This window comes from Brachyhypopomus gauderio, chromosome 9 (genome assembly GCF_052324685.1).
Source record: "Brachyhypopomus gauderio isolate BG-103 chromosome 9, BGAUD_0.2, whole genome shotgun sequence".
Taxonomy (NCBI): Eukaryota; Metazoa; Chordata; class Actinopteri; order Gymnotiformes; family Hypopomidae; genus Brachyhypopomus; species Brachyhypopomus gauderio.
Genome location: NC_135219.1, coordinates 16,029,401 through 16,043,827, shown reverse-complemented (window position 1 = coordinate 16,043,827; position 14,427 = coordinate 16,029,401). Strand labels below are relative to the sequence as shown.

General features: G+C 42.3%; 1 protein-coding gene across 1 annotated transcript in view; it reads left to right on the top strand.

Annotated features, from left to right (window-relative positions):
- The window catches only part of kif26aa (kinesin family member 26Aa), a 62,142-nt gene extending 58,912 nt beyond the window's left edge, over positions 1–3,230 (top strand). Inside the window, exon 15 of the mRNA XM_077017604.1 lies at positions 814–3,230. Coding sequence (XP_076873719.1) covers positions 814–983 — 170 coding nt within the window. The 3' untranslated portion in view covers positions 984–3,230. The remainder of the gene's footprint in view (positions 1–813) is intronic.
- The last annotated feature ends 11,197 nt before the right edge of the window (positions 3,231–14,427 follow it).

Sequence of the window (14,427 nt, the reverse complement as noted above, 5' to 3'; positions counted from 1 at the left end):
GACTTTTTTATTTTGCAAGATAACCACCAGCCCACAGGGCAAAAGATCTAGAAGTTCAGGGTCCGTGTTTGCATCTGTTTACACTCTGTTCAGAAGTGAAATGGAACAGAGGAAAAGAAACATCGCCTCAGCAAACAAAGGACGCTATTAAAATCTTAATGTTACAGAAGCAAGACTAGTATTGAAATTGCAATTGAAATTGAAAGTGCATGAAGGGGACATGTATGAGAATAAGAATGAAAGCATGTGAGCCTGTGTGTGTGTGTGTGTGTGTGTGTGTGTGTGTGTGTGTGTGTGTGTGTGTGTGTGTGTGTGTGTGTGTGTGTGTGTGTGTGTGTGTGTGTGTGTGTGTGTGTGTGTGTGTGAGTGTGTGCATTTGGGTGTAAGAATGCTGTGTGTCCTTGAATCAATAAAGCATTATTTTCCCTTCTGCAATCAGCCGTAGCCCTCTGGCCAGGAGGTGTTTACCATTCATCTGTGACTGCTGTCTTGGGTAAAGCCATGATTGGGCCAGTCATGCTTTATAAATCAAGGTCCTCTTCAGCAGCCGGTGGAATGAGACCAGTGTGTCTGTAAGCCGTCTTCCCCGTGGCCCCCACCCCCTCACACACCACTCTGCATCAGAACCTTTCTCCACCCTATCAAGCTACCCGTCAGGCCAGCGAGTCTCATTCAGTGCAAACTGCCTTGACCCCACAGATGGCACGATTGATTACATGTCTATTTTCTGCCTAGCCACATTGTGCTTTTGTGTTATGTGTGCCTGAAACTCTTTAGTTCTGATGTTCCCATCTCATATTCTTCTGCCCTCAGTTGACGTGGATCCGGATCTGGACCAGGACTCTCAGGACTACCTGGAGGCCCTGGCTGAAGTCACCGGCGAACTGGAGCTCTGTGTCAACCTATGCAAGTCCCGGGTAATGATGGAGACCTGCTTCGACATCATGGCACCGACGTCCCCCGAGCAGGAGATGGAGGTGTGATAGAACAGCAGCAGAATTATTTTCCGACTCTCTTTGGAGACCTACATTCTGATGTAGAGATGAGAAGGTCCAGGACAGGACCTGACATCTCATTCAGCATGTCATTCTGTGGAGAAGATAGATAGGTCTTTGGGGGAGTCTGCGCTAGCTCCCATGCTGGGTCAAAACATCACATTCTGATCAATATACTGAAAACAGACATCAAAGTTGCTTAGAGTGCCAAGAGGTAGATGATGAAATATGAAGAGATGATTAATGAAACAGAGAACAACATGAAATATGAATTTACGTTACCAGGAAGTGCCTTGATCTGAGCAAATTCAAGAAGTATGTCTTTTCTGATTGGTGCTAGTATTGACACCCAGGCAAATCCCTTATCGTATTCCTTTTGAGAAACAGTTTACCTAAAGTATTTTGCAGCGTAATTTAGTGTATGCTCTGTTTATATGACCCCTCAGTATGTAAAAAATAATGTTTTGGATATTAAAATTCACAATGTGGAGAAAAAAAAGCAATAAGGTAATTTATTGCCATTCTTAAATCGCTTGCCTTTTCTTTACGATGCCCTCCCATGGAGCTGCTTGCGTTCGCTATCGTTTATGTACAAGGGCCTTCTGTAACGGCTAACTCATCAGCCACCACTGATTCTTGCAAGTTCAACACGAAACATTGATATCGTGTGACACTATCGGTGGCGCCCCCGTGTTTAAGCAGGACGCCAACGAGCTCCTTTCAAGCGATTGTCCAGATATAACCCACATATGAGCATATTTACAGGGTATGCTTACGTGAGGCGGTTTCCTGCTTAAACGTAGTTTGTGTTTTTTTTTTATGCAATCTGAAAGAACCAATGCCTTAGGTTTCGCCTGGAGGGTGTACGATGGGCAATGAAGCAGGTCCATCGTTTGGTTAGACCGTCAAATACGGTGTGAAACTGGACAAGGCCCCTGAGGCTCTGTGCCTGTGTTCGGTTGTATAATAATATAGACATAGCGCAGTGCAAGCATTGTCATTTATTCTAAATTAGCAAAGCAGCTCCATCCTGTGCCGGTCTGTCTGATACGGTTTTGTGTAGTTATGGCCGTTCTGCTATGTTGTAATTGGCTCACAGACAGTAAGGTCCTCCCCCTGGGTCCAGAGATTTGCTCACTGGAGGCACATAGACACTTCATAAATGGAACCTCTCTCAGACATGCCTCAGGACACTTTGCGGTGTATGTGTGTCTGTGTCTTTTTACTTTTCAAAATCAAACAGTAAAATCTGTATCACGTCCCTGTCGGTACCGAGCCAGCTCACGGTCGTCCATCAATCACACACACCGATCACTTATTAGGGCTCAATTACCTCCTTATTAGCCCCTCCCCTTCCCCCTGTCACTATTGTTGTTTATGTATAAATAAACTGTTCACTTTTTTTTCGCACAAGGTCCACACTCCCTACCTCGTTCATCTCCAGCTGTGGTCCTGTTTGGTTCACTGTAGATAAGAGCAGTTTTCTCCACAATGGGCGGTGAGGTTGACGTGATACACCCGAGATAGCAACACTACATACAGATAGGTGGCTATACTTCACTTCATCGGTCAGGCTCAGGGACGTCATGTGGTCCTAAGAAACAAAGCCAAGCTCAAAACACACCTCTTCACACATGGACTGGCATTTCCAAGCATTGCAGAGCACCGTTAACCCTTTTCACATAAACAAATTTATCTATCCATAACTGATTGCTTCATGGCACTTGGGCGGTGTAGTGTAACGTAACACGTCTCAGTAGGACATCTGACCAGGCTTGTTCAGATCAGAGTAACTACTTTAGCTTTGAACGGTTCGGCTTTTCATTCAACTTAAGCGATTTTTCAAAGATAAAAATATAATCAGTTAACACACAATAATGACTTGGTCTAGTGATTTATCTTTGACTACTGGTAATATTTGTGATCTTTATCTTGACAAATATGAGCAGTATGTGTCTGATGTGAAATGTGATTGCCATTTTTCAAAGGAAAAATTTAGGGAGGATGTATCTTAGATGATTTGCAATGGTTTAGAATGGAATTTGTGATATTGAAAAATGACATTTTCAACTGAATTTGTCCTTTGTTTCTCTAAAGAGACTCTGGCTTTTTGACACTGTTGCATGTGTTCCTCATCCAAACTAATGTGCGTTATATTTATTCTGTTCTTTTAACTTATTTACGGTTTACCATTTATATACTTTTTTTACAAGTTCAAATATGTAACATTTTGGTTCAGCTTTATATTGTACAGTTTTCTAATGCTTTGTAAGAATGTGTACAGACTCTTCAGTTTGCATCAACACATACTTATGAATAAAAAGTTTTCATCTTTGTAGTTTACTGTAAGAATTTTTTTTTTTTTTAAACTTCACATTCTATGTTTAAAGTAATCTAAACAACACGGGAGTCTCAGCACAAGTACAGAACCTTACCGATGTTTTACGTCCTAGATGAAAGAACATCTCTGTCTTCCAACATCAGCTTAAATTTATTATGATGCTCGAGTGTAACGCTTTGAGAAGAAATGATGTCGAAGGTGCTCCAGACACTCTTGAAGACGAATGAAAATTCAGAAATGAATCCATGGCAGTGTTTGACATGAGCTGCAGGGCCAGTTCTAAATGCACACAGACATGCACGCCCACACTGAAGGCAATACAACAAATTGGATCTCTGCACTTATGTCACTGACTGCTGACGGTGGCAGATTGCATCCTGTAACTGAGCTCTGTTGTGGTGAATTGTGATAAGACTGAAACAGTAAGACCATATTCTAGGAGAAGAAGAGATGTTGGTATTTTGATGGAGGGGAGTTAAAAAAGATATAAATACCAGGAATATGTGCCAAGCCTCTGACAGATGTGGACTTTAAGACCCAATTGGTTGCTGATGACTTGAACTGCTCAGGGATCGAGATTGTGTAAACTAATGACAGCATAAAACCACACCAATTACACACTGCAGGGCTGTTAATGTGTTTCTGGACGCAGAGGCCTGGTAAAGAGATATTCCCACGCAGACACAAAGTTGAGAATTTAATTACACTATGGATTTATCTCCTTCAAGCTTGTGTGTCCGTAAAAGACAGTAGTTGGATTAAGTTATTCAATTATACTCTTGAGCGTGACGGCTATAAAAACACCATTAGCTACCAAGAAGAACCCAGTGAGGTTTATAGATCTGCAGGGGAACCTTCTTTTATGAATGTGTTCACTAGCACACTACTCCACCTGGTTTCTTCTCCTCAGCAGATGGCCCCATGAAATAGAAAGAGCCATTTTAATTAGTCTTCAGTCAGAAGACAGTCATTCGTTCATGTCAGATATGTGTTCGCCTAATGAATTGGATTGTCCAGGAGGGGACAATCTGTGCAACTGCCTGTCTGATTGAGCAGTGCTGTCTCCACCTAAGGAGACTTGAACACAAACTTCAGAAGGGGCTTAACACTGCTTAACACTGATGTAATGAAAGCATAAAATATCTGTTGACCCACATTACATTATTTTATATATAAAATCAATACGTTGGGTCTTACTAAGACAGAAATGAATCTGTTACAACAGTAATAAAGAACGTATCTTGAGAAATGTGCTACAAGTTCTGTAGAATTAAGATCAGAAATTGATGACATTTTCCTTTTACAATACTGCCATACTAAAACAAAACAGATTCTATTCTATTCTATTCTATTCTTCTTATGATCCCAAGGCTTTAGCAGCAGCTAACTCTCTCTCTCTCTCTCTCTCTCTCTCTCTCTCTCTCTCTCTGTTACACACACACACACACACACACACACACACACACACACACACCGAGGGTTGTCTCTTTCTCTCTCATTCAGCGGTGGGGGAGGGCAGGTTCAGAAGAAAGCAGTTTGCCCCTTAGGCTGTGAATGTGATTGAGCTCCTGCTCTCTCTGAATATGTGCCACCACAGAGAAAATGGAGGTGGGCACCGCCAAGCTTGCGTGTCAGGCCTCTGACCGAACATGTGAAAACTGTGTCAAACGGATGCAGAGGAGGACAGTGAACGTGGCGGAGCTGTGAAATAGCCAACAGAACGCGTGACCAACCGTTCAAAGCCTGCTGGGACAATGTTCACGTGTAAATACGGTAACACGTCAGCAGAATGAAGCCGTTCAGTCTGGCTAGTCAGTCACGGGATCTACTGTGGCGTCCTGTCTCTGCTCAGCTAGCCAAACGGGCTACAGGTTCTGCTCCACCACCACCTTGGTTTTTGGGTTAGAGAGTGTTCATGTATAACCATGACCATTCCAAGGTCACAGTTTAAGTGTTGTATTCACTGTAGAATTGAAAGCAAGAATGTATATTTAATTTTTTCTTCAGGTAGTCTGTTGGCACATCACATTTTAAACACAATAATGATGAACAGATCTGATATGACTTTAGAGAGCATTGTTTCATTTTGAACAGGTCTAATGCTTCACGCACCCTCATTTCGCACGCTTGTGTTTGACGTGAACGTGCTCTGTAGCAGATCATCTGACAGGATCAGCCAGCGGCCTCGTTCGTGCACTGATGCAGGTAATGGCGGTTCAAATGACCGTGTGTGAGTTAAGAACATTAGAATTAGAGGACTATGGGTATTATGAGTTATAGAGTGGGAATTGCTTTCTAACAGCTTACATTATATTATGATTATGATTAACAGTAAAATTACATTAACACTATGCTGCTTTTGGAATACTGGCTTGGTCTACAGTCTGCTGCCTTTGAAAAAGTACATGGTTTTTAATTGTGTCTCAGTAGTCATTCAAGTTAATTTGTATAAATAAGTTTATTTAAAAAGCAAAACACATATGAATGCTCAAAATAACAATGATGTGCACGGACGTAATTGTGAAACAGCTTGTTCTCATGGATCAGATTGAACGGCAATAGTTTTTGCAACTTATTACCATTTCACGGTGTTCAAGTGTACCGCGTTCTTCCTTAATTAGGAACCAGAGTTGCTAACCTCTCTGTTCTCAGAGCAGCATGAACTGTTGGGACTCTTTTTTCAGCACATCTCTTCAACAGCAGATTATCAATACACAGGCTCTTCGGGACCATTGTGGCCCGCACAACATGTCGCGTGGGAGATTTCAGTCCTGAAGCAGTCTGGCCCTCAACCCTCCTCCCTCTCACACGTCTCAGCTCCTCTCTTGCCTTCTAAGCTATGCTGCCCTCGCTAATTTGCACAGCTCCTCGACTGAGTGATGACATGTCACTACCTCAGGCCATCCATGGGCACATTATCACAGACTATTTATTCAGTGCTGCCACTGCAGTTAGTCTGTTATCTGCCTTATTCATTACCCTCATGCTAAGTTCTTGTGCCAATTTTTGTCACCGCCACGGTCCGACGGTTAAACCGAATCCTGAAAAAATCTTTAGTTCTTTAGTTTGTATTTTCAATTACATGTTGCTGTTAACGCCGGCAGCGTTTTCACTTACGCTCAACCGCGGTGCTCTTTCTGTGTCAGTCCCTGTTAAATGCCACTGCACAACAGTTACACTGTTTTTTATTAAAACTGTGGTTATGCATTTTCCAGTCTTCATTTTTCACAGAAACAGCTAGTGTATTTCCCAGTTGGCACTAATGGGGACTTTTGTGTGCAGTAGAGTGACTATGCCTGAGTGAGAACACGTCTCATGTGGTCTACTAGCGAATCTCCTTGTACTTACGTGTGTGTTTGCTGTTATACACCTTGCAACTCCACAAAAAAATCCTGATGTGTTCATCAAATTTGGCAGTGCAGTGTTTCTAATTCGGATGCACAATATCACTGCACCTTGCGAAAGGTTGTGTCCTGTTCTCACATCTACAGAGTCTTTCTCGTGGGTCTTTGTCTAAGGATACAAGGCAGGACGCCAGACAATGGGAAGTCATTTGTGGAGAACAAGGTACATTTCCTAGGAGCGGCGGTCAGAGCGACGGGGCGTCTCCGGGTCTGTGAAGATCATGCCGTGATTGGCAGGTGGTACTGATAAGGCGTGCTGCTTTCTGTGGCTTGTGTGTTGCGGTGGAGGGTGCAGACAGTGATGGGGTTAATTGGTTCTTGTTTGGCGCCCCCTCCACGTGCTGCCTGTCACACCTAGCACGTTAATCCCATCAGAGGCGGCATGTGCCCATCAAATGCAGTGTCATGGCAACCATCGCTCCGGTTCCCCTAATTTTTGCAGGGAGAATAGCCCCAAGTTGCGTGTAATGGTGTCTGTGCCTGTTTCTGCTGGAGAGCCTGAAGCATGTTTGATTCCTTCATCACTGCTCCATGATGTCTGAAGATGAGCAGGACCGTTTGGGGTATCTGCAGTGTAGAGTTTCATATGGTTCTGTTAGAATGGCTGGAAGATTTGGACGGTTCATCCCAAGCGATACTTGATGCATTTAGGGATTTAGATAAGAAACTGAAGGAGAAGAAAAGATAATACATTTTGTTCCAGTAATGTAGGAATTGCAGAAGAAAAAGCTTCCAAGCATATAATAAATTAGTATTTCAAAACCATTTCTATCACATTTTTTCTTGACAAATCTTTGACATTTTCTTTCTCTCAAGCAGAGATGAAAATTAATCTCATTTTTGTGCTTCAGCAGCTGACACGAAATGCTTTTTATTGACTCATTTGAAAGAAAATTAGCCTGTATTCAGGAAGCCTGAAGCAAATCTGCTCTGTTCTCCCTCCCACAAAGGCAGGGCATTAGCACAAATCCCCCGTCCTAATTAAACATTTGTCACTTGACCACTATGAAAGAAATGTCTTTTCAAATTGTCAGTCATCATCTGATTCAGTGGATAACCTAACAAAGGTCAGTAAGTGCGTTGTACATTTCCTTATTTATAATACTGACCCCAAAGAACAGCAACAGGTTAAAGCTTTTTTCTGCTTTCTTTATGCTATACATGCCATGAATACACCTGCCCTCACCTGTCAATCATGAATGTTTGGTTTATGTAGCCATGTATGAGCTGTCAGTCTTGGTCCCTCCTTGTGTTTTGTAACCCCGCCTCTCATTAGTAGATTCATGTGTTTATTGTTTAGTGTTAGTATGTATGCCTCATGTTGGTTATTTTGTATTGTCAAGCCAATGTTCCTGGTGTCATATTTCAGCTGTGTGTTAAAGTGCATTATGTGTATTGTAGATTATGTCTTCTAGTTCGTTGTATGGGAGTTTTGTGGCTTTGTCGGACTGCTCTCACGTTATGGCCATGGACTGTGACCGTGACTCGGATTTTGGATTTGAGATGAATAAATCTCGCTCCTCTCTGCGTTTGGGTCCGCCCTCTTTTCACTTAAAGCCTCCAGCGTTACAATACCTGCACATGAATAGCATGCTAATCCTAGCAGAAAGATTAAATATCTAAAGAAAACATTTAAGTAGTTAAAAATGAAACATTGATCCCATATTTAATCATGGGGCATTAGACTTAGTTAAGCTAAAGTAAACAAACACACTAGTGAAATGTAGTCTAAATGCTTAGCAGGCAGTGCTGCACTCATTCAAGTCAATGTAGGCCAACACACTGGAATGTGACTGTATGGGGATGGCATAGATCCGCAGATGAATGGGACTAAACCATTCTGGTGTCTGTCGTGACATCTCTAGTGTCTGTCATGACATCTCTGGTGTCTGTCATGAAATCTCTGGTGTCTGTCGTGACATCTCTGGTGTCTGTCATGACATCTCTGGTGTCTGTCATGACATCTCTGGTGTCTGTCGTGACATCTCTAGTGTCTGTCATGACATCTCTAGTGTCTGTCATGACATCTCTGGTGTCTGTTGTGACATCTCTAGTGTCTGTCATGACATCTCTAGTGTCTGTCATGACATCTCTGGTGTCTGTCGTGACATCTCTAGTGTCTGTCATGACATCTCTGGTGTCTGTCGTGACATCTCTAGTGTCTGTCGTGACATCTCTGGTGTCTGTCGTGACATCTCTGGTGTCTGTCGTGACATCTTTAGTGTCTGTCATGACATCTCTGGTGTCTGTCGTGACATCTCTAGTGTCTGTCGTGACATCTCTGGTGTCTGTCGTGACATCTCTGGTGTCTGTCGTGACATCTCTAGTGTCTGTCATGACATCTCTGGTGTCTGTCGTGACATCTCTAGTGTCTGTCGTGACATCTCTGGTGTCTGTCGTGACATCTCTGGTGTCTGTCGTGACATCTCTAGTGTCTGTCGTGACATCTCTAGTGTCTGTCATGACATCTCTGGTGTCTGTCGTGACATCTCTGGTGTCTTGTCATGAAGTCTCTCGTGTCTGTTATAACATCACTGATGTCTGTCGTGATATTTCTGGTGTATATCATAACATCTCTGGGGTCTGAACTGACATCTCTGGTGTCTGAAGTGACACTTCTGGTGTCATAACATCTTTGGTGTCTTTTCATGACGTCTTTGTGTCTGTCATGACATTGGTGTCTTGTCATGACATCTCTCGTGTCTATCATGACATCTCTGCTGTCTTGTCGTGAAGTCTCTGGTGTCTATCATGACATCTCTGGTGTCTATCATGACATCTCTGGTGTCTTGTCGTGACATCTTTGCTGTCTTGTCGTGAAGTCTCTGGTGTCTGTTATGACATCTCTGGTGTCTTGTCGTAACATCTCTGATGTCTTCTGTCCTTTGCCACAGCGAGTGCTAGTTCATTTCCAAGTGTGTGTTGGAGACCAGCTTCTGTATAGGTTTGGGATGTTTTGGTGGACATGAATGGGACTGCCCCTTGACCTTGCTTTCACCCCTCCGTGTGTAAACACTGAACACACCAGTATGGAGGGTGTCTGAGTCCGAGTCACATCGTCAATGTGCCAAAAGTGTGTGTAAATCACGGAGTCATAAAAGCCAGCACCGATAAGCACTGGGCACTGTGCCAGTTTGATTAAAACGCCCTGGAAAAAAAAGGAGTGAAAATTATCTTTCAAATACAAAGAGGCACCATGTTGTGGTCGTAAAGCTGGCTGCCATATTTATAACTCCTTTTTGTTAAACCGAGTGAGAATTTCCCTCTCATTAGATTTGTCCATTGTTACGCATGCTTGGACTCGCATGGGATGGTGAACAATTATGTTTTGTTAAATCCTTTGATTGCCTTTGTGATTTTGCACTAATGTGGGATATTCATTAGGCCATAACTGGAGCTGCGGCTTGAGACAGTGGTGGCTCTTGACTAGAATGTGTTTCTGTTGTTGCTAAAGTGCATTTAACCTGCGTACAGATGCTACCTTCAGCTGTTTCCATTGTTGACTGACCCATCCAGTTTATTTCAGTACCAATAGCCATATAATTAAAAGATCCAGCTATTTAAGTAGTCTAATGTGAAAATTTTGCATTGGTGTGGTGTGAAGTTTGAACAGCTTCTTTGCGTTACTGACATTATCTTATGTCTTTTCTCGTGAGGTTTGGAGTTGATTTTTAGGATTTAAGTCAGCGGACAATTTTCCACATTGAACCCTTTTCTGTTCCAGCCCATTTACCAAGATAATGTCTAGTAGTGGAATGAAAGGAGCTGCATCAGGCCAAGGTCCACAGGGCCCTTTGTGAAATCAACATGCCTGGATGGACAAAAAGGAAGAGCCTCTGTTTTTTTCCCTTTGACTTCAGGGATTTTCAAGGTTGAAGGAGATGCATCTGTTTCAGTAAGGCCAAGGTCAAACAGAACTGGACTTCCCCGATTTTTCCACCGTCTCCCTCTTCTTGTGGCCATTTTCACTCCTCAATATTTGTCTATATCGCACTCCCTGTCCTTCCTATTGACCAAGCCCCCCCCCCCCCCCCCTCCCCGTTATATTCGCCAATCTCCTCCTTTGACTAGTTATTTTCATTACTGTATCTAAAAATATAATGAATAATGCTCATGCCTTGTGTGTAAGCTCTGAAAACAAATTGAATAGCTTTAATATCTTGAAAATGCATAGTTGTATTTTACAGGCTTGAGGACTTGTGGGATTAAATTAAACAACGCTGGCTTGGTTAAAGAATGAACAGTGTGTCACGTTACGGTCCCCGAACCCTTCCTTTGGGGCGTGTGTTAACGTGGTCTGCGTCTATTCGTCTGCGTCAGTGTAGCTCCGTGGGTTCGGGTGCGTCTTGTCATTATCCGTCTCACCTGTGGCTCGTCTCGTCATCACGTGGGGTTGATGTGGTCTGTCTATTTAATGTGCGTTCGCGCAGTGTCTTGTGCTCGTCGTTGTCTAAGGTCTACACGTTTCAGTGTGAGTGTCTGTTTTACGTGCGCTGTATTGCGCAATAGTTGTAGTCAATAAACGTGACGTTTGCTAAAGCAAGGATCTGTGTCTCGTCCTTCGCCTCGCACCCAGCGTCACACAGTGTCTATGCCAGGCAGGGGCCTGACCTCAAAGTGAGGGATCTGTGAGAGTCAGAACATCACAGTGCACGGTGCAGAAGCTTCAAAACGTCCAACAGCAAGGCATGAATATAAAAGATATCGGGTGTGTGGCTGTAATAAGTTACTCCTTCATTCCTTCACCCAAGTTCAAATGGTTCATCTCAGCAGGAGGTCGGAGGAGAAGTTGTTGAAGCTTATGGAAAAAACGAACTGGCTTTTAAGAGGAACCTTTGTCTCTATTCAAAGCCTATGACAGCATGTTAAATTTATAAGGCATGTCAGATTGGAACAGGGGTTAATCTGTGAGACAAAAGCTCTTAACCCTTCCTAGAGTCTCTCTGTTCTTGTCTTCTGTGGTTTTCTGATGGACCCTTGTATTAATTAGAGTTTGATTAATGCTTTCTTCTCCTAAATTCTGCTAATGTTATCTCATTTTGTTAATTAGCTGAACATTACACTTCTTTTTGCTTGTCAGCAATGCTATCTTGCCTTTTGAGTTGACTTTGCATTCTCTAACATGTATTACATTTGGTTCAGACATAAACAAACATTTACTAGTAGTAGTTCTGAGTCATTATTAGAGAACCCAGCCTGCCTAATAAAACCCTGATACAGTGACTAAGCATATCTTACATCATGTAAGCTATGAGTATCATCCATCATAGCATCATAACTGACCTCACATTTCATGCACACTGGATGCTTAGCAAACCTAAATGTAGTTTCTCCAATTCGAAACTTCCTTATCTTTCCAGTCCATCCATTCCATCGTACTTAGCCTAGGTATTCTCAGACTTTTTTGTTTGTTTTTGCTTTTTTTGGGGTTTGATATTGTTAGTAGTTTCAAAGAGAAATATGCTCCACTTGATGTGATGTCTGCATACTCATGGAGAGCTATTATGTATCACATTTCATTGGACCAACAGTCTTTACATTCAGGACAAAGTCATCCATCCATCCATCCATCCATCCATCCATCCATTCATCCATCCATCCATCCATCCATCCATCCATCCATCCATCCATCCATCCATCCATCCTTCCTGATGTCACATAGCAACAGATGCAATAGATTCCCAGGCCTCCATCTCCTCTAAACTTGCTCATCTAAGTGAAGGAAAACAGAACAGGCCGGGAGGACAGAAATGGGATGCTGTGTGTAGCACAATGATGATTAATAAGGGAAATCTCAGAGGGAAAAGTCACGAAAACCTAAAACCTCATTTTAAGGAAACTGGTCAGGCGCCTCAAAATCTCATAAGCCGTGACATGGTGAAAGGGCTTCAGCATGTGTGTGAACATCTTAAGAAATGACATTTTGACTAGTAGATGTGATAGATCCCCTGCATTGTTTGAAAATGAACAAAAACATTGCATAAGGGATGTCCGGACATCAAACCACCGTGTCTTCAGCTGTGATCTAATTTAACAAGTAACAGCTTTAAAGAAACCCCTTTTCAATAATGATGCCATGAAGCCCAACCTCTGACCTCAGTGTAAACCCTATATTGTATGGAACTCTAGGCATGTCGTCCCCTGGTTTCACACTGGCTCTGTCTGCTGTCTGTAACAGTGATTCCCACCGCTGTCCCCACTACTCAGTTTCAATCCTCTTCCTTCATGCCTTGTCAGTTCATATGAAGCAATGGAGCTTTTGATGCAAAGGAAGTTTAGGAGTGCTTTATGAATAATGCATGACTTCTATATGTGCCACGCCATGAAAATGGGTAGAATGGGCTCTTGGGTTGTGCTTCGGGGCACAGTTTGTGTGTCCCCGCATAGAGCGGTTGGAGAGAAAGAGTTTGCATTTGCACTTGCTAAAGTACCTTGTACCTGACATCTCTCCTATGACAAGCTTGGAATGCAAAGACGATATCATGAACTGTACGGTGATTTTCTATCTGAAGATAGTAGACATATTAAGGCTTGTATATTTATTTATAATAACAGGATTGTGAGCAATAAGAAGAGTGTAATAAGAGGAAGGCAGAATCCACACAACAAACAGGTTTATTTTGGATAGATTCAAATATAGATTAAAGATTTGTATAAGCATAGCATAAGCATTACTGATTTTTCAAAGCCAACAGAATTTTTGAATGAAACAAAAGTGGAAAGAACACAATATAACCATTTTTTTCCTTATTTCAGGCACGACACCTACATCTCTAACATTCTGTGTAGATTCACCCTCTCTATTTGACTTAATACTCCATAATTCAATTTAGTATGAGGTCTTTCCATTATATTCAAGGCAGAATTACTTTCATTCTTTTCCTGGTTCCGACTGTGAATCACATTAATGTTTTCAGAATGAAACATTTCTATGTCTTGGTCAATATCGCACTGGTCATTTAGTTCATGCCAGTGAGTTAAATTGGGGTGACACATTGACTCTTTGTGGATAAAAAGAAGTTAATGGAAAGTGATGGACAGTGTAAGTTACTACCGCTCGTCCCTCTGCTGGGGGACGTGTCATTAAGGTGTTTAATTCCAGGCCACTGGGAGAGCCTGTTTGCTGATATGGCTGAATATCACTTTGGTACCGCAGGTTGACAATACCGCCCTGGATCTTAAACCTTTGAATTCAATGGATTTGACCCTCAACAGCAGAAGCACAGAAAGCAGAGTGAAAATTAAATTAAGTTGAATGTCATCAGCAGTCAACCTTAATTATGTAGTTTCACTTTTGAGGCGAATTATTCTTTATGGATTACTATAAACACATTTTATGTAGATATATCACTGGGGACAAAATGTCAGAATTACGAGGATATTACGTGTTCATAACACAGCATTTATGACACTTATGGTTCAATCTACTCACAAGCCCATTCATATCAATAGAGGCATGGAAAATGATGAAGACAATGCAAGGCTTTAGGTAACAGCCTGCTGTAATGATAATAACGTGGGAAGTAATTGGATGGCTGAATCTAATCAAGTTCCCATCGTATTAGCCATTATGTTCTGGACCCTGAAAATCTGCCCCTTAGGTTAAATACCAGAAATGCCAATTTCTGTTCCCATGAAAAGCACGGACGTGTCTGTTTGACCATCAGTCATCAGGAATACGATGTGA